The 21601-nt window shown below is 43.8% G+C and overlaps 1 protein-coding gene across 2 annotated transcripts in view; it reads right to left on the bottom strand.

Annotated features, from left to right (window-relative positions):
• UNC5D (unc-5 netrin receptor D) overlaps positions 1-21601 on the bottom strand; it is a 405072-nt gene that overhangs the window by 215330 nt on the left and 168141 nt on the right. For both annotated transcript variants that reach the window (XM_081890876.1, XM_081890877.1), the window contains exon 2: positions 1434-1652. In XM_081890876.1, coding sequence (XP_081747002.1) covers positions 1434-1652 — 219 coding nt within the window. The remainder of the gene's footprint in view (positions 1-1433; positions 1653-21601) is intronic.

Genomic DNA, 21601 nt, shown 5'->3' with positions numbered 1-21601 from the left:
CTTACAAGCTCTCGCTTTGCAGATATGCCTTTATTGCAAAACAGAGTTCTTCCATTTAGCTTCATTAGCTGCCAAACAACTAATAAGGGAGTCAGACTACGGTGCTGTGAACTGCTGGCCTAACATTTCATGACTGTTCCCAACTCAACATGGGGCAGCAAGCTATGCAGAGCCATTCTCAAAGAAAAAGCCAGCAAAATGTCGCAAAGCATCTAGCATAGTCCTCTAAGACCGCAACCCTAAAGACTATTGATTCTGAGTCAATACACTTTCACTGCACAGTTAACATATTTAGCTATCACAAGACCTATTTGGGCATACAAGTGACATAGAGGAGATAAGGATGCAGGACATATGAATGAGTCTTGGTCCCACCCTTAATGTCCCCATCATGCAGGAGTGCCAGCTCAAGGGGGTCAAGCCCTTTTGGCCCGCCTTATGTTTTGGGGGTCGGGCCCCTCCAATGTCCAAGTAGCACAGAGGCTCCTTCGCCTCCTCCACCTGCTGCAGAGGGGAGGGAGAGTTGAGCAGCCTTCTGCTGGTGGCAGAGCCAGAAAGAGAAGGAGAAGGAGCCACCAGCCACTGAAGCCATGCAGCCACCCCCGGCTCCTCCCAACATCCTGACATCACATGCACGATGTCGGGACATCACATGTACTCCATTGCCCCCCAAATCGCTCTCGTAAGGTGGCACCTCTGCCACCATTGTTCCCTTCCCTTCTTGAGCAGGTGGGTCTGAAGAGGGCTTCTATGTGTGTTTGCATGGACAATGACAACTGTGGTCAGTTGAAAACAGAAGCCCCTCTTCACACGTTCACTTTGAATGCCAAAAGAGAGTTTTATCTTAACCAAAGTCAGGCATTATAACTCCCTCATGTAAGAACACCAGAAGAGTCCCCCTGGAGCCAGCCAAAGGCCCAACTAGTCCAGCCTCCTGATCTCACAGTGACCAGACAGATGCCCAAAGGAAGGCCTGAATGCAATAGCTGTGACTCCCAGCACCAGGTATTCAGAGGCATACTGCATTTGATAGGGAAAGTCTTACACATCCATCATGACTGAGGAGCCATTGGTAGCCTTACTGATAACCTAACAGAACCACAACTTCCAGGGTACTATAATTTAACAATCATCCCCTCTTTGTAGGGAACTATAGGAATTGGAACTTTGTGAGGAGAATAACTATTTACTAAAAACTCTCAGCACCCTTAGCAAACTACAAAACCCATGATTCTTTGTGGGGGGGGGGAGTTGTTTAAAGCGACAGAATACTGCTTTAAATGTGTAGTGCAAATATGGCCAAAGACTGGGGGGCAGAGGAATGGAAAATGGAGAAAGCCAGCCATAGACCTGAGATACAAGTGAACAAGGATAATGACCAATGTGTTTGGAGCAGATAATTCATTCAGTGCCACACGGAATTTCTTCCTTACCTGTACTTTCGTCCATGCTCTCCTCAGAGACATGCTCATTTTGGTGCACCCACTCCCCATTGCACTTGAAGAAGATCTGCATTGCAGGCACAGCTCGGCAGCGCAACACAATAGGGTTGCTTTTGATTATATATGCATCGTCTGGCTCTTGCAGAAAATGGGGCAGTGTCCCAGGAGCAGACGGGATGGACTCTGGGAGGGTTTCACCATTGTCATTGCCTGCAAATGAAAAAGAAAGGAAATGTCACACATGAAGGAATCCTGGTCAAATACAAATCAGATCATGGCCCAAATAGGATGCTTGGACCTGGGTGTTGTTGTTTACAACATTCGTGATACATTTGGCCAGCAGCAACAGTTAACATGACAAGATCTGAAAGCAAAAGATCTCAGCAGGATGCATCTGGTCCATGACTGGATAGGAAGCATGCATGGAACTTTCAGTTCCATTTAAGAAAGGAAAGATGATTATTATGATGATTTAACTAACTAACTAGTGAATTGAGACAATGGGGGCACACCTAGCACATCTATGAATTGGCAGTTCAGTGAGTGTGCTCACTGTTATGTACTGAAGTTCTCACCCTGGGCCAGCAGGGGGATACTGTAGATAGTTATGCAAATGAAGGATCAAAAGTGACGTTCAGTGTTTGGATAGTTTTAGAAAGTTGTTACAGTAACAAGGTACTGGAGCTCTATATAAGCAGGCTGACTGAGCCCTTCAGTTCAGTTCAGTTCTGGACTCAGAATAAAGAAGAGCTGTTTGAAGACTCACTGTGTTGTCTGATATGTTCGCCCACAACTTAACACTCACAACTCAGAAGAATTTGCAGCAGACTTCCCCAAGCTGGTGATTTCCAGGTGTTTGGGACTAGAACTTCCACCAGCCTTAATCAGTGCCCCCAGTGCTCAGGAATGATGGGACTTGTAGTCTAAAGCATCAGGAAAGCACCACCTTGGGGAAGGCTGACCTACAGCCATCCAAGGGTGCAAATTTGTGCAGTAAGATTAAAGACATGTAGCACAAAGGAAGAGAGTGAAATTCTAGCCCAAGGGGAATGCAAGAAAGCAAGTTTGCTGCGCACATGACAGAATTATCATATTAAGAATAAAATATGCATCATTACTGATGTGAAATATTCACTAAAGTGGAAAACACTGATACAGTATCAACATCCACCAAGACTCTGACAGGTATCCCCATTTTACAGAACGGAACAGAGGCTTCATATAAAAATTGCTCCAACATTTCACAGGAGAAAATAGAGACAACCCTTTGCATGAAAAGCTAGAATGAGCCTGCAGCAGAGTCCAGTTGCCTGAGGAGAACATAATCCAGCCTACAAGTGTGACATAAGTAGGAACTAATTAAACATATGCAACAACCGAAGGTGTTGAGTCAACCCACAGACAACTATAGGTCAATGCAATTAAGTGTGTCGAAGGTATGAGAGCTGCTGAGGGATTTTGCTGTTCCAGGCCCATTAAAGCTATCATTTAAGTCACTAGCCCTTCTAGAATTAACATGATCAAACATAATGTGAAAGCACCACTCAAAACAACTGCTTCGTAAGCCAGTGGGTGAAGTTAGAGCAGGTGGACCAGATCTTTGCCTCTCCCGCCCTACATAGGTCACTTTGACTGACAAGACAAGTTCAGAGATTTAGTCATAAAAACAGCAGAGGAGCATTTATCTGCACTGGTTCCATGGGAACAGGACAGACACACAAAACAGTTTTGCCACTGTCACACTGCATTTTGCCCACTGGATCACAATCAAGTTAGTCTTTAGTAAAGAAGGCAGTCAATGCTCTCTTAAAGTCTCCGAAGTACTTTTGCTTTAACGTAAACACGTGCATGCATTTTTTAAGATGGAGCTGCAGGGACATTTCATATGATTTAAATTGCACTCACACACTCCTTAATGTATTGTTAAAATGATGCAGTTCACCCATTTATGACATGTCAACCGACAGTAAATATTACATCCCTGTAGGCTTTATTAAATCCATGCATTAGAAGGAACAAAAGGCATTAAAACATTTTATGCGAGAAAAGAACTCCCTACTTCCATCGGTGCCTTGAGCGATGTCAAAGTTGTACATTTCGACTTGTACTTATGCAGTTTAATAGCCCGTGAAAAAAGGGTGGAATATTCACAAAAAATGTAATCACCTAATCATAGAATATTAGAAAGGGCCCAATGGGGCATTATAGTTCATCCAGAACCCCAGGGGCTTCTTGTTATCTAAAGCATCTTTTACATCATCACCACCATGATCTGTGTAGATTTGCCATTTCATTAAGAGCACTGCAGAGTAGAATTTCAGCTGAAAAGAAGCTCAGATATGATTTGCTTAGTGTTATATACATCCCATTTGGGTGGTGTCTGGGGCACTCAAGGCAGGCCCAAAACAGAATCTGGTAGGCGCTAGGCAGATTAAAATGATGGGTGTTCTGGCAATCTTGCTCTCTCTGTGGAAAGTATGTGTGTCTAAGAGAGCAGAGGCAGAGCAACAGTAGCAAGAAGAAAATGTACCCACTCAGGTGAAGTGGCTCAGGTGAAGCAGGTGGGAGAGCTAGCTAATAGCATCTGGACAAAGGTCCATCCCCCTCACCACAAAAGAAAATAAAGACATAAATCTGGAACCAGCACAGATACCATGTGATGTGCATCTTTAAAAATATACAGGCAACAATCGGCCTATCAATTTCTTCCCAAACTCGCTGGTGTGTAGTGTGGCCATATGCCCCACTGTACCAAGTATAGTCCTTTATCTGAAGGAGTCCTCTGTCTGAAAGGCTGTCTTGCCCACAAGTTCAATATGAAAATATAAAACCCTAAGAAGGGAAAGCCAGGGGGACAGTCAAGTTGCTCATCCAACATTTAGCAGCACCTGGGTAGCAGACCGAACAGGCACGCACGGGTTACCTGGCCTCAGCCTTCCCCACTATGGTGGCATGTGTTGTAACTCTATTTAAATCACAGTTATTGTTTCTAAATTTGCATACATGCACAAATGAGCAGATGCCAATGTTATGCAAATCTGTATCTTTTTGGGGAGGGCGACACATTTCCTCTCAAATTAAATTAAGCCACTTCCTAGTTGACATCACCACAGCAGCCCTTGAACAAGAAAGAAAATAAAACATTGTGTGTGTGTGTTTGACAAAATTGTTTAGAATCAAGTCTGGCTCTGGAACATTTCTGCTTGCAAATTATTAGCACTTTTCATGTTTATATCCGTCATTTTTCAAGATGGAGGCTATTCGTAGCTTCAGGGAAAGCGCGTAATGCCGCAATGAATGACAAGACCCAACAATCAAACATATTGTGTGCTGTTGTTTTCGTTTGCATTCTTGGGAAATTACCTTTCAGAAAGTGTTTTGTGTTTTATGCCCCATGCGCTCACGTAGTAGGTCCTCTAATTCTTTTTATGACAGTAATGAAAAGAAGAGGCGAGAGAGTTAGAAAGAAACAGGAATGCAGCGTTTGTCATTTTTCAAAGCCCTGATAGCAGCAGAAGCAACAAATCTTTACAAATTTTAAACAAAATGGAAATATAATTAAAAACTCCCCCTTAAAAAACCAAGTTTCCTTCTTTTAGAAGAAGATAGTTTGAATGATGTTAATTCTTTGCACTATGGAAGACACATTTTAAATTGAAAATAAGATTTCTTTAAAAACTGAATTAAACACCCTCTTATGGAAATAAACAGCATTAGCCATGTTATAGCAGGTGCCGGATATGCCATTAGCAAAGTGCTACATTCTAAATTTTTCAGGTTTTATGGACTGCGATTTGGTAGCTTTTTACCATTTATACAGCCCTATAAAACCAAACAGCGTATTATTGTAGAAAATATGCCTTGGGAAGTACCTGAGAGCAAGCAAGGAAAGGTTTTTTGGTCGTAACAAAACTAATATCTTACTTGCCTAGAAATGTTCTTTAGAGCAATGTGCACATTTCCAAGTATAAAAACAGGAAGGTAATGCACCACTTGCCATAAAAGGTGAACAAGGATCTAGATCTTTTTTGTGAGCTCAGACTGGACTCTGAAGAAAACAGAAAACAGGGATCACATTTGCAAGCAGACCGACAACTGGAGATGGACATTACCATTTTTTCCCCTGTGAGCACAAACTGTTTATCACCTTCTATACAAATGGTTGTCTGGGATAGGGACTTACTATGTTATTTGGATGTGATTTTGGATGTATTGCCTAAACTCCATCTTTGGGGTTAGGGTGTAGTATTTTAGTTTATATGTGTATGGTCTTGTTATACATTTGTACCTTGGAAGCCAAACGGAATCTGTTCTGGAAGTCCGTTCGACTTCCAAAACGTTTGACTTCCAAGGCGTGGCTTCTGATTGGCTGCAGGAGTTTGCTGCAGCCAATCAGAAGCCACCGAAGCCCTGCCAGACATTTGGCATCCAAAAGAATGTTCACAAACTGGAACACTCCAGTTTGACGTCCAAAATGTTCAACTTCCAAGGTGCAGCTTTTGATTGGCTGCAGAAACTGGCTGCAGCCAATTGGAAGCTGCAGAAGCCCTGCCGGACATTCAGCTTCCAAAAGAACATTCGCAAACCGGAACACTCACTTTTGGGTTTGCGACGTTCAGGAGCCAAAACGTTCAACTGCTAAGGCATTCATCAACCAAGGTATTACTGTATATTGTAGGAATCTAATAAAAACAACAGCATGAACATGCAGATATTTTTGGCACCCCTAAGAACATATGAAGAGCCTGCTGGATCAGGCCAATGTCCCACCTACTTCAGCAACCTGTTCCTATAAGGTTATATCCAGTTTTAGCCATACTCAGACTGGACTAATTGAAATTAATGGACACAGCTAACTCTGATGGGTATTTAGTAGGATACAAGCCACAGTGGCCAACAAGATGCCTATGGGAAGTCCGAAAACAGGACCAATCCAACTCAGCATAGTCTACGCTGACTGGTGGCAGCTGTCCAGGATTTCAGACAAGGTTCTCTCCCGGCCCTACCTGGAGATGCTGGACGTTGAACCTGGAACCTTGTGCATGCAAAACAGATACTCTTCCATTGAGCTAAGGTCCTTCCCTCAAGTTAACAAAGTTGGTGGCTGTTGCTACTTCTTGTAGTGTGAGAGCCAGAACTGTAATCCCTCCCTAAAAACACAGAACACATTGCATACTTGTTCCATGTCAGGAACACTGGAGAGAGATTAAAATGGGGGCTGGCTTGGATGTCACCGGAACCTATGGTTTCCTGGTATATGCATAACACCTAGGCTGACATGTTCTCCCTCTCCTCCTCTTGTGTGAGTACAAAGTGATTGAAAGCTTTTATTCTATAAATAAGAAAATTAAACTGTGCTATTTTCAGGTTTGCATTCTTAAATATTCCACATTTCTGCATTACACCTGAATACAGATAACTATAGTTTGTTTTTGGAGCAATGCAGGAACAAACCATAGTTCCCTGTGTCTTCTAACATTTTCCCCAACCCTCTGCAGCACATTTGGGGTTGGTACTGAGCACATGCAGAGGGTGGAGAAGGATAGAGGTGGAGTTTGTTGTGCAAGTGTAAATCCTTGCACTAACAAAATGAATGCATTGGATATTCCTCCATAGTGCTGTGCATGCATAGCTGGAAAGAGTATTTTGAACTTGGGATGGGAAGAAATTTGGTTCCGTTCACATTTTAATATGAAACAATCTCATTCACTCTTCTCAAAACAATACAAAAGGCTAAAATGCAGCTATTTTTTGAAATTTACACTCCTCTGAATTTGTGATGCAGTTCTCCAACCAAGTAATGTATACAAAGGTGTAATAAAAATACATAGATTATATTAGACTTGCAAAACATTGTACATTAGAAAAACTGAACACTAATTCTTTTTTTATCAGCACCTTTTTTAATATATATATATATATATATATATATATATATATATATATATATATATGCGCAAACTGATGCAGAAATGAGCACAATGGAATTAAAGATTGACAAAGAAATGAGAACTGAAACTGACCGATTTGTCCATCCCTATTTACAACCTCATCAGCACCTATGATTGGCAGGCAGCATGAACCCCCTGGGTTGGCCAGAGCTGTAAGAAATGCCCAGAATAGAGTCCTGTGGAGTTCAGTGGAGCTTAATTCTTAAAGTTAAGTGGGCACATGATTGCAGCCTCCGTCTTTTCACGTCAGTCACATCTTTGCTTGGCTGCACAGCCAGAGGCTCCTGGCTTTATGCGAACGCTCAGTTTTATGTGAGCAGATTAGAGCAATGCAAAACTATGGCAGTGAAAGGCAAGCCCTACCCAAGGGTTAACTCGCTGTAGGTTGCATAAGAGCATCACACAAGCGATTATTAGCATGGAAATCACATTCATTATTCAGATGGGAAAACACAATCAGATGGGCCTTGTCTGTGTGCTCTTAATCAGGAGAGCAGAGCCCCCCTCCTGCTCTTGCATTAGGATTTCTTTTTGAAATTACTTAAGATGTTGATGGGAGCTGGAGATTTGATGTCCACACAAATCCCTAATACCTTTGTACCTTTAATACATGGATTTACTAAAGCCTACAGGGACATGGTATTTAGCAAAGATTGACAATAAAGGAAACAGCAAGAATGGTCAGCAGTAGAACATGCATGCTGATTTGTTCCATGGCTTACAAAGGCAGCAAAGCCTTACAATATTTGTGGCGTGGGGGCACTTATTACTTATTTGGTACACTGAAAAAGTAAGTTGGGATTTGCATGACTTCAACATGAACATAATTTCAAAGGGCTCTGCCATAACCCGTCACTGCATCTGTTCTTTACAAGTTACAGTGCACTTAGGTTAACCCCATACAGATGCTCTGCTTGATGAGCAACCCCTTCTGGTGCACCTATAGCCCCACCTGTTGGCAGGTTGGTAAAGACTCATTGGGGTCAACCACCCCAATGTAATCTAAATACAGAATTGGTGGCTATTCAAATTACAAAAACTGAACTATTAAGCAGCTTATAAATACTTTTAAATGACAAAGCAGTAGATAACCCTGGGCTTCCCACACAACTAGACATATATCAGCGGGAAGGGCAAGGCAAAACACCTTTTGGATTCTACCTATGCGATGTAAACAGATCTTGTATAGAACAAGGGCCTGCGTGTGCATGTGGCTTGTGAAATAACGAGACACTGCAGGATGTCTGTGTGTCAGGACTGAGTCATAGGCAGCAGTCAGAAATGAACCAGGAGCTGAGTCAGAGCCAAGGAACATGCAGAAGTATACCAGAGCCAGATAAAACCTTGGCTGTGTTGTAAAATTCATGCTTTACAGTCCTTGTATAATGGGGTACAGTGGCTAGTATGGCGGGTAGAACCAGTCCCAGTGCTGAGAAGAGGAACACAGCAAGCTGCCTTATACTGAGTCAGGCTATTGGGCCATCTACCTCAGTACTGACTACACTGACTGGCAGCCAGGGCTGTCCTAAGCATATGTGGTGCAGGGGTGCAAAGATCCACCCAGTGCCCAGTCCCAGGTTGCCCAGTCCCAAGTGCACAAGGGGGCGGAGCCAGCCAGCCACCTCAGTGTCTTGCTGGCTTGGTCGCCGCTGAACTCGCGGCGCAGAGCTGCCCGCAGCAGAAGAGTCCACTGCGGTGCTCTGAGCAACGGGCGGGCTTTTCCCTGGACTCAACTCTTGGGACCCGGACTCTCGGCCTGGCACCTCTGAGAGCCTGGCGCCCAGGTGCCCCGCACTCCTAGTGCCTATGGGTAAGACGGCCCTGCTGGCACCAGCTTTCCAGGATTCCAGACTGGGAATATTCAGGAAACGTTGGAGACTGAACCTGGGACCATCTACATACCAAGCAGATATTCTACCACTGAGCCCTTCCCCATAAAAATACTTCTTTGCCTGGAAGATGCTTCCAAACTGCAACTCTGTTGCCTCACAACTAGGGATAGGCAGATCCATTGATGTCTGGTCCATTCCAAATCTCAGGGAGGACAGAACTGTCCTGTTTTGTTTCAAAGTGGATTTTAATGGAAAATGCTTAGCATTCTACCCAGAAACACAAACTTTTTAAAAAAGGAATTAGAAAGTAATCTGAGGGTTGCACATGTCCTCTGTGGCCATATTCTTTTTTAAAAAATGTAAAACTTCTAAAATAGAGTAGTGTGTGTGTGTTTAGTATCAAACTTACTGCACAAAGGTGAAAAGAAAATGCATTTGTTGCTCCACCCAGTTTTCCTGCCCATCACTCTCATGTGGTCCCTGGAAAATTGCCCAGAAGGGAATGTGGCCCTTAAGTAGAGAAAGGATTTCCACACCTGCATTAGGAAATGCAACCCTTCCCTTAAAATAATAATAATAAAAAATGATCACCTAACATATTTAGCCCTGCAAAAAGGTAAAGGGACCCCTGAACATTAGGTCCAGTTGTGGACAACTCTGGGGTTGCAATGCTCATCTTGCTTTACTGGCCAAGGGAGCCGGCGTACAGCTTCCAGGTCATGTGCCCAGCATGACTAAGTCACTTCTGGCAAACCAAAGCAGCACACAGAAATGCTGTTTACCTTCCCGCCAGAGCAGTACCTATTTATCTACTTCACAGGAGCAGGGACCAAGCAACGGGAGCTCACTCCATCGCGGGGATTCGAACCGCTGACCTTCTGATCGGCAAGCCCTAGGCTCTGTGGTTTAGACCACAGCGCCACCCGCGTCCCTGTTTAGCCCTATACCTAAGCTTTTAATTCTATGTGCCTAACAAGCTTTAAAATCTAAAATGCTCCGCAAAAGGCAAGCTTTGAGCAGTCGTGGCCACTGCCGTGCAAACGGTTTAGCCAAGCAAGCTTTTTCATCATCATCATCATCATCATCATCATCATCATCATCATCATACAATAAATGCACAACCTGTGTACAATGAAATTAACCAAGCCTCCCCCCAACATACAAACACTCAATCTCATTGCACTCTGTGCTTGTTGCACAACACACCAACCCTGAAAGTCAGTTGCACTATATTATTTTCCGTTCAGCAGCCTAACAGCCCACAGATAGAGCCCAGCTCTAAGTATTGTACTGTGGAGAATCTTGCTGTAATACAAGATAACTGGCTACAACTTCGCAGGAACAAAATCTCTTCGATGTTGCAACAATGTTTGGTTTGCCGAGAGTTCTCATTTATTGCTACCTAACAACCCTGAATAAGATCAGCCCTAGATCCTGCTCTCAAGACAGTTACTGCTCAGGAAAAGAGAAGGAAATAAAAAAGGGGGCGGGGGAGGGGATATCCAGCTAAGTAGAAAAGCCAGAGGCTGGGGAATGGAACATGTATTGATCTTCTTCTATCATTCTTTTTCGAAGCTTCAGTGCAAACATTTGGCTTTTTGAGAGTCAAATCAGGAGGTGTCCCCCCAGGTGGGGGAAGAAAAAGAAAACAAGCAGGCAAACAAACAAAAGCAGACACAAAACCCACGCACCCCTGCTCATCCAAAATTCCAACAGAGACTTCCTTTCTTCTTTGACAATGCTTCATCAAACCAGAATCGAGTTTGTAGTCAGAGACTGAACCATGGATGCACTGTGAAACTGTTTAAAGAAACAACAAAAGTTCTTGGTCTAATAGGCCAACTTCTCATCCTACTTCCACAGAGGATCAGGCTATCAAAGTCTATTGTCCATTATGACCATGTTGTACCTCCACTGTCAGAGAGGTACCAGTTGCTGAAAATCACAAGTGGGGAGGGTCCTTAAGAACTTGGGGCCAGTTTACCTATGAGATCGCCTTGCCCCACATGTGCCCCTCCGACTGCTTTGATCGGCGGAATTGGCACTACTAACCCGATTGCTTAGTGAGCTTCCCGTACCCATCCTGTTGGCCATCATGAGAAAAGGACATTGAAGTAGATAGGCTTCCGGCCTGATCCTGCTCGACTCTTCTTACATTCTGCTCCAGAAGTCCTCACTCCAGATTTACCACTTTCTCTCTTTGTCTGGGTTATGGGTAACCCTGTTGATGGTCTGCCATGGAACAGGATTCACCCCATCAATAAACCAGTGGATCAGTTACCAACAGTAGCATGCAGCCTGAATGCCATAGTGAAATTTCCACAGAAAACACATTTTCTGAATGAGCAATTCATCATCTGCAAGGTAGGGTATACTATGAGTTTGCTTAGCAAACAGATTGTGTCCAAGGAATAGTCTGAAGACAGTGTGCGGTGGCAAATTTTGCAAGTGCAGGAGCCTATTTATGACAGCCGCCATAGCCACTCCCTAAACAAAAGTAAATAATTTTTTAAAAAGACAGGCAAGACAGCTGTGTCGATCCAAATGACACACACTCACACCAAGGAGCAGGAGTATGTAGCAAAAGCAATTTTCGCAGTGATGGAATAGTGAGCGGGCAAAGGGGCGGGCAGGTAGTGGCTTGGTTGGCATCTTGAACTTTGGCTGGGGAGACCTGGATTCATAGCCCTGATCACATCATCAGTTCCCTGGGTAATCTTGGGCCAGACATTGTCGCAGCCAAGCCTACCTAACAAAAAGGGATCACGAGCAAGGTGAAATAGTTCTCTTCCCTTGCATATTTGTAAACATCGTAAACACCGTAGAGATGCTGTAAGCTTCCGGCGCTCTCTTTTTCAAAGGAAACGTAAACTGCCAGTGCTACTCCTGTAATTTGTCATCACAATGCAAGAGTATGTTAAGACTCCCTTCTGCAGATGTAAGATGCTAAAACATTTAACTAATATTTGCAGCTTCGAAAATGGGGCAGGCGTTAGAGATTCCAACGGCACGCTTTGATTTAGCGCTTGCAATGCTACTCACATCAGCGTCCCCTTGACACTGTTGAGATGTTGTCTGTGCATCGCACTGTCACACAGAGAGATGTGTTAACATTGCCCCCCCTTTTAACGCCTTGACATTGAACAGTTGTCTTCCCACACTCACAATGACATTATTCTGCTACATCCTGATATCAGAAAGTCATCTCTGTTTCTACAGCACAGGCATCTCTTTTGTTTTCCCGTGTTTTTCTTTTTTTTCCTTCTTTTTGACATTGTCTTACCATATCACACTTGTAAGGATATTATCTTGGCAACCCAATTATGATTGCAAGTTCCACTGAAAAGAAACACAAGCACTATCTCAATGGAAAATCTAAGAGGAAAGAACACATCATGGGCAGAATGGCTTCCTCTGTCTTTGCAGCATGTCAGGACATTTTAGCCACCTCACCATCTGCTGCAGATGAATTAAATTGTGCTATATTTTCCTTTGCCTTTGCCTTTCGGGACTCTTGTGCATGCAAGAAATGCTGTGTGACCCAAAGGCCTGTCAGTTCACTGTGGTATATTGCCAACTGGTGGTATTAAACCATTCTGACCGTGGTTCTGCCTCCTCAGTTTGTAAATTGCTTATTCTGGAATGACTCTATAAACATTTAGAGAACACTTTAGCTATGCTTGCAAACCACGCTTTGCCAATTAAGGCAGCAGGGGAAGGTGGAGTCTTGGCATATATATCGATGTGCTGCCAGGCAGGTATTGGAGAACTCATTCGGCCGTTTTAATAGGGCAAAACAGTGAAGAGTATCAACTTTGCTGTTGCTGCCCTTAGTGTGTGGCTGCCCTGTGTTGTGAGCAGGGGGGAAGGAGGAATCTGCCCTACTTGGGCATTCCATTAGCAGTGGACTCGTAATCTGGTGAACAGGGTTTGATTCCCCACTCCTCCACATGCAGCTGCTGGGTGACCTTGGGCCAGTCACACTTCTTTGAAGTCTCTCAGCCCCACTCACCTCACAGAGTGTTTGTTGTGGGGGAGGAAGGGAAAGGAGAAGGTTAGCCGCTTTGAGACTCCTTAGGGTAGTGATAAAGCGGGATATCAAATCCAAACTCTTCTTCTTCTTCTGTGGGCATCTGCGTCCCCACCCACCCCCCACAAAAACATAATGAAAGCTGCTACTAAAAGCAGCTGATTGTTTTGTAAATGCAAGCGTTGGTTGTAAGCAGTATACTTTGACAAGGACCCCACGAACATACCTTTCATCCATTGTTATATGTCCACTGGAAGGAAACATAAAAGCAATCCACAAATGTAATTTACAGCAGTTCAACTGAGGGATGGGCCATTCTGTCAGTTTGGGTATCTCCGTTTTCCAGTCTTAAGTCTGGTTCTCCGTATTTCTACAACAGTTTGTGATTCTTAGTTTTTAACTCCCCATGAAATTTTATCAGAACTTCAGAGCAATCTTCTCCTGTCATACGCTTTTGAATGCCATTTTGCATAATATGCGTAAACCAAGTTCCTCTAATGTAATGCACCTTTGTATGTTATTTTCACTAATATATGCATTTATATGCACAGTTTGCCTTATGTCTGTGTGTATTACTAGGCTGGATAACTGCACTGCAAAATTTGGAGAAGTCTAGATTTTGAAGAATGGCAGCGTTTCATTTCATGACTCCTCTTGAAAAGTGTGAATTAGTGAGATTTGCCTTTAAATGTGGACTGAAACAAATTCTTCTTGCCTTCCTAGTACACACACACACACACACTTTTTTAAACTGCTGAATGATGCAGAAACGGGAAACTGACACAGACTGCTAGATCTGATGCAATCGATCCTTGTTGCTAAGATTCTGAATTCCAGCTGTGCTTTCAGCTGGAAACTTCCATCCCACCTTAAGGTCATGAAGACAATAGCCCTCTCTTACTATTGCTGCTCAAAACTGGTGCTCCGATTCTGGAGCTCCCATAAACTCATCATATCTAACAGCCAGCAGTGACAAACCTAGGGCTTATCCACACTTCTGCTTGTTTTGTGCCTATAAAGCTTTTTCCTGCTTCTTTTCTGCTTTCGAGGCAAAGTTCCAAGTGGTTTTGCCTTTGCCCTGCCACTTTCCTTCAGAAAACCTACTCTTTAGCACTAGGTAAATGTAAAGGACCCCTGACAGTTAAGTCCAGTCACGAACGACTCTGGGGTTGCGGTGCTCATCTAACTTTATTGGCCGAGGGAGCCGGCGTACAGCTTCCAGGTCATGTGGCCAGCATGACTAAGCCGCTTCTGGCAAGCCAGAGCAGTGCATGGAAACGCCGTTTACCTTCCTGCCTGAGTGGTACCCATTTATCTACTTGCACTCTGACGTGCTTTTAAACTGCTAGGTTGGAGGAGCAGGGACTGAGCAATGGGAGCTCACCCCGTCACAGGGATTTGAACCGCCGACCCACAGCGCCACCGGCGTCCCTCTTTAGCACAATTGGAACAAATGGCAATCCGATGAAAACCGGATTGCCATTTATTCCACTGCAGAATTAAACTGCTGGTTTTCCAGGGTAAAAAAAAATGGGACAACTGGAAGTGTGGATGAGCCCTGAAGCGCTGCATGAAAGCCAACCTTTCATCTCAAAACTGACTTCACCAGAGCTTCCCCGGCTTCTCCTAATCCTTCTCATCAGAAAGTTGGGTGACAAGTGGGAAATTGTTCTGCCAGTGAAAGAAAACAAAATTAATTTCCCCTGGCAATTTTCTGCAAGGATGCCCCCCCCCCATAAGGATGTGCAATAAGTTGTGGAAATAAATATGAAATATTGCACTAGGGCAGCATGCACAAAATCACCAGCCAGAAATCTATTCTAAGATTATCAGAATGTCAATGGCTTCTAGCTGATTTCCACTAATGCACCGGTATATTAAGGCAAAGCTCACAGTTTTACACAGAGTGTTCCTGTACGAAATGAGAAGTTGTATTTTTAAGCTTCCTACTTTTCCTTCCCACTTTATTATTGTTTAATGTTCTTTGTGCCTTCTAATATCTGACTACACATTCATTTTACACTTCGTAGAAGAAACTTAGAAAGCAGATGTTATCAGACCCATTTTACAAATGGTCAATATTTGTTAAAGGTAAAGGTAAAGGTACCCCTGCCCATACGAGCCAGTCTTGACAGACTCTGGGGTTGTGCGCCCATCTCACTTAAGAGGCCAGGGGCCAGCGCTGTCCGAAGACACTTCCGGGTCACATGGCCAGCGTGACATCGCTGCTCTGGCGAGCCAGAGCTGCACACGGAAACGCCTTTACCTTCCCGCTGGTAAGCGGTCCCTATTTATCTACTTGCACCCGGGGGTGCTTTCGAACTGCTAGGTTGGCAGGCGCTGGGACCGAGCAGCGGGAGCGCACCCCGCAGCAGGGATTCGAACTGCCGACCTTTCGATCGGCAAGTCCTAGGCGCTGAGGCTTTAACCCACAGCGCCACCTGTGTCCCTTCAATATTTGTTAGGTGACTCTAAACAGATCCCAAAGTAGAAGTGTGAATGTCAGCCCGAGGCAGGGATAGGCTTGGGTAATGTTTGGTAGTATGTCACCCTGAGAAATTGGGTCAGTAATAAATTCCAGGGACAAAAAAAGGAATGGTGAACTTTTAACACACACAACCCTCTTTTTGAACCAGAAGTGAGCTTCCATCCTAGTTCCTACTCATCCATCGCATCTCCTTCCAGCATAAGCCTTCCCAGCCAGCAGCTCTCCATCCCAGAAGCACATTCCTTTTATCCCTTTAAAGCTGATACGTCCCATTTAACACAGGAATGGAGCGCCTGTGGTCCTCCAGATGTTGTTGGAATACAACTACAACCAACATCAGCCATTGACCTTGTTAGCTATGCCTGATGGGAGATGATAGTCCAACAACAGCTGGAGGACCACAGGTTTCCCAACCTTAATTTAGCAGTTATTGCTGAACAGATCTCCATGAATTCGACTCATCTTCTTAAAAGTGATCTATGCCAGAATCCACCAGCATTTCTCTAACCCTATCAAGGGGTTCTATCCACAGATGAGACCGATATGTGAGCACAGCCATGTTGATTATCCCACCCCAACATCATGCACACTTCCAACTCTATAATTCTATTGTTTATTCACTAAACTTGTGCATGGGCCTCGGGATTGTGTGCTCCTCACTTCCCACAACCATGAGGATAACAGAAGGTTTTCACTTCCATTTTTGATTGGCAACAGTTTATTGTCACATCCAAAACCTAACCATCTGAACTACGGTTTAGGGAAGCAAACCAACTTCATACATCATAGTTTGAAATTGGATTACTAGTGTGGCTTTTAAAAAGAATTAGACAAATGAATGGAGGATAAGACTATAAGTGGCTATGAAACCTGATGGCTTTGTTTCACCTTCACGGTTGAAGGCAGTATGCTTTTGAATACCAGTTGCTGGAAACCACAATAATAATAATAATAATAATAATAATAATAATAATAATAATAATAATTTATTATTTGTACCCCGCCCATCTGGCTGGGTTTCCCCAGCCACTCTGGGCGGCTTCCAACAGAAATGAAAAATACACTAAAATGTCACATATTAAAAACTTCCCTGAACAGGGCTGCCTTCAGATGTCTTCTGAATGTCAGGTAGTTGTCCATCGCCTTGACATCCGGTGGGAGGGCATTCCACAGGGCGGGCGCCACCACCGAGAAGGCCCTCTGCCTGGTTCCCTGCAACTTGGCCTCTCGCAGGGAGGGAACCGCCAGAAGGCCCTCGGAGCTGGACCTCAGTGTCCGGGCAGAACGATGGGGGAGGAGACGCTCCTTCAGATATACTGGACCGAGGCCATTTAGGGCTTTAAAGGTCAGCACAAGAGGTGAGAGTGCTGCTATGCTCAGCTCCTTCTTGCTGGTGTCACACAGGCATCTATTTGGTGACTAGATGGGCCACTGGCCTCACCCAGCTGGTTCTGCTTATGTTCAAAAGGCCATAGTTAAGACCAAGGGTCAGCAAAGTTTTTCTGCAGGGGGCTGGTCCACTGTCCTTCAGACCTTGTGGGGGGCCAGACTATATTTTGGAGAAAAAAGATTCAAACTGCAACTCTCCCCTCCCTTCTCTACAGCACCGGACGAGCCCCGGTGGCTGCTTACCTGTGCCTTGTGAGCGGCAGGGGATGGCGGTGGAGGGACTAATAACAGCGTGAAAGAGGGGCTGCTTAAAATGGCACTCAGCCAACAGCGGCTCAACAAAGCCCAGCCTCCTTCCTCCTCTAGGCAGGGCAGGGAGAAGCCAGGAGGAAGGAGGGAGGGAGGAGATGCCACCGCAGTGTGTGTGAGGGAGAGGGAGGGGGAAATGGCGCAGCCCAAACAATCAGAATCCCCACACCGATCCACACGGTGATTCCTGGACCATCCACAGGCCAGATCCAAAAGGCAACTGGGCCGGATCCTGCCGCAGGGCCTTAGTTTGCCGACTCATAGTTAAGACTAATTGCACTATGTTCAGGCTCAGATGCAGTTCTCAAATGCAGTTACTTAAAAATGGTAGTGTAGCCATGCAGAATGAAAGGGGAACAGGGAACAGATGAAGCAGAGGCTTCTTCATGTAATGCTAATCTATTGTTTAGCACTGAGTCCCAATGAGGGTAGCCTGAACCCATGACGCCATATAGAGCCCCGTTGCTGTCCTAGCCATATTCTGAAACACTGATTTCTGACAAAGAGCGCTCTTAGAAACAATTATCATCAGTGCTTCCGTAGCTGCTCTTTTGTGGATGGCAGAAGACCACATTTTCCCTACATAGTTTCTATCACACATTTAAATATTTCACTGATGTTTTCCGTTGTACTCCCTTCAGCAGTTTCATGTGAAATTTACACTTTGGGGAAATTAAGAGAACCATTTTGCATAAACCCAATTTATAATAGTTGCATCAGGGCAGAGAGTTTATCTCCACCAATGAGGATTAATGTGATCTTTAGAAAACACTAGTGGCCTTACCTTGCCAGGCGAGATGAATGTGTTATCCTATTGTAATCCCGTATGTATTCTAAATCTGTGTCTTACTTATGCATATTTATAAAAATGATATATTGCATTTATTAAATATTAAATGGATTACAAACTTGAAGAATCCTTCATGCATTTATTTAACATCTAGGTTTTTTTTAAAAAAAGGAATATAAATCTCCTTTCCCCCTTTAAATTCACAAAAGGTTTCCAAACAGGCAAATCTGTAATGAAAAAGCTTCCAGCATTCAGTGCAGAAAGAATATAAAAATGCAGGAGGTGGGATAGGGAGAGAGATTTGACTCTTAGAGGCATTAAGGGGCAATGCTTTGCAATTTTATGGATAGACTGATATCTATCCAATTCCAAACAATATAGACAGGGAGTCCAAAAGGCCTTCACTGTTCTACTCTGTACCTTCAGGAAACTCAAACAAATTTCCCCAGCCTCAACATTTAATGATAGTTGGTAACACAGATCATAGTTAAAGCTATGGTTTTCCCAGTAGTGATGTATGAAAGTGAGAGCTGGACCATAAAGAAGGCTGATCGCCGAAGAATTGATGCTTTTGAATTATGATGCTGGAGGAGACTCTTGAGAGTCCCATCGACTGCAAGAAGATCAAACATGTCCATTCTTAAGGAAATCAGCCCTGAGTGCTCATTGGAAGGACAGATCCTGAAGCTGAGGCTCCAATACTTTGTCCATCTCATGACAAGAGAAGACTCCCTGGAAAAGACCCTGATGTTGGGAAAGATGGAGGGCACAAGGAGAAGGGGACGACAGAGGACGAGATGGTTGGATAGTGTTTTCGAAGCTACCAGCATGAGTTTGACCAAACTGCGGGAGGCAGTGGAAGACAGGAATGCCTGGCGTGCTCTGGTCCATGGGGTCATGAAGAGGCGGACACGACTAAACGACTAAACTACAACAACAACACGGATAATCACTGAGGCGTCAGTTTAAAGCTTGGACATATATAGATGTATTTAAAACACCCCACCAAGACAATACCAAGACAATTATCACTGAGCAGAATGATCAGTCACAGCTGAATGAGCAGTTGGCCCTGTGTTAGCATCACAGAAGCCTTTGTATGGGAGGTTTCAGCAGTGAGCAAGAGAAGTTGGCCACTGGGAGAACAGGAAGCTGGGCTAGGTGAACCCTACTCACTTGGATCTTTACTCGCTTGATCAAGCTGCATGAACGCCACAGATTTAAAGCCCCCCCTCACCCTCTCAAAGAATTGTGGGAACTGTAGATTACTCAGCTCACAGTTACAATTCCCAGCATCCTTTAACAGATCACAGTTCCTAATATTCTTTCTTTGGGGGGATGACGCTTTAAATGCATGGTGTGCACACAGCCTTCTTCTATTCCTCAGCTGTGTCAGTTTTGCATGGGCTTGTTCTACCCTATTTCCACATTAATTTGATCTTTAAAAAAAATAGTGTCATGAATCATCATATTTAAAATGTGTTTTATCACAAAATAATCTTTATTCTAAATGTACACGTTTCTAAATGTATTTGTCCCAATATAACATTTTAATATACTATGAAACTTTCTTCTTCTTTGGAGTTGAGAGCTGTATCGCAACATTCAAAGAAGTTCAAAATCCAAAGGAAAATCAAGGGATTCCTGAATGCTCTGGGCAACTTTTGGGTTAACAGAGCTGACATCCTTTCAAGACCCTCCTCTCAATGTGGAATGGTGAGATGGAAAGGTCAATATGATTGCTTCTAATAGACCATGGGTAGGCAAACTAAGGCCTGGGGGCCGAATCTGGTCCAATTGCCTTCTCAATCTGGCCCGCAGATGATCCAGGAATCAGCATGTTTTTACATGAGTAGAATGTGTGATTTTATTTAAAATGCATCTCTGGGTTATTTTTGGGTCACAGGAATTTGTTCATTTCCCCCTCAAAAAATAAGGTCTGAGGGACAGTGGACCTGCCCCCTGCTGAAAAAGTTTACTGACCCCTTTGCCAAACTGCAGAGGCCAGATAGCTTCCCCTGCCAAACCAGTTTTCTGGGAGCCAATGAAACAGACGGGACTGTGGCTAGAGCGTAGATAGCACAACTTTAGGACTTCGACAAGTCCTAATTGTGCTTCCTATTCAGCACTGCAACTTCAAGAAGTTATCCAGCTGTGCTGCTCCAAGTTGTGACATGCCTGCATGAAATCAACTTTAGGCAAAAGATCCATTGAACCCTCAGTAGCAAGCTGTGACACATAAGCAAGGCAATTTGAGGATAAAACGGTTCTCTGTGAGTGGGATGCCCTCACTGGTGAGATGGATCTGTCTCCTTCATTATTAACTTTCCGGAGTGATTTAAAAACATTTCTATTTGTCCAGGCATTGGATAGCTGAAAGATACTGTTTCTGGCAATCTTGAAAGTATTCCTTGTGCACCTGCAAATGCTTTTAATCATTTTAAAATAATATTTTTTTTATTTATTTTTTCCCAACAGCATTAACTTTTCCATGTTGCCACCCTAGGATCCTTTGCGAGGAACAGTGGGTTATTAATTTGCCAAACAGATATCCACTCTAGTGTACATGCTACATTTGATAAAATCCCTGTGGATGTTTTTCAAAGCACCGTGCATCTGGTCACGGATTGTGAAATTTCAATATATACAGCCTGGGGATCTGAACGAACCCTTGGGGTGGTTGAGTATAGCACCCGTACTCTTAACTAGGAAACGGGGCAAAGGTACCCAATTGAAACAGCTTCATGGAAGTCCCCTGCATAGGAATGATAAAAAATATAGAGGCAACCCTGATGTAAATCTTCAAGCAAATGGATGAATTTCCTCTCCCCAGTCCACCATAATGTTACAATTTGTCTCGAGGAAAGTCACATTGGAGAAAAGCAAAACCTTGGTGAATATATTGAATTGCTTAACTGCACTATTTAGTTTGGAAATGTACATTCATATTAATGCTTAAATTGACTCCCCCCCAATCTCGCAAAAAATAAGAGGAAGGATCTCTGTAAATATTATATTTGCATAATGACAGTGTTGTAAACTTATTCTGCTAAGGAGCAGCAGTGCAATCTGTTTACTTCTTTTCCAAATTGATATTTCCCTCTCACACAATCCAATTACAGTGTCAGCTTTTTATTTTGTGTTCCGCTTTTTCCTTCTATATGTCTTCTGACCAAACTACACACAATGTTAAAAACATGGTTTAGCATTGTGTGTATCAGGCTTCCTCAATCTTGGCCCTCCAGATGTTTTGAGACTACAATTCCCAGCATCCCTGACCACTGATCCTGCTAGCTAGGGATCATGGGGGTTGAAGGCCAAAAACATCTGGAGGGCCGAGGTTGAGAAAGCCTGTATACATATAATTCTT

Source organism: Podarcis melisellensis (genome assembly GCF_964234715.1).
Source record: "Podarcis melisellensis genome assembly, chromosome: 15".
Taxonomy (NCBI): Eukaryota; Metazoa; Chordata; class Lepidosauria; order Squamata; family Lacertidae; genus Podarcis; species Podarcis melisellensis.
This window is presented reverse-complemented; position numbering and strand designations above follow the sequence as displayed.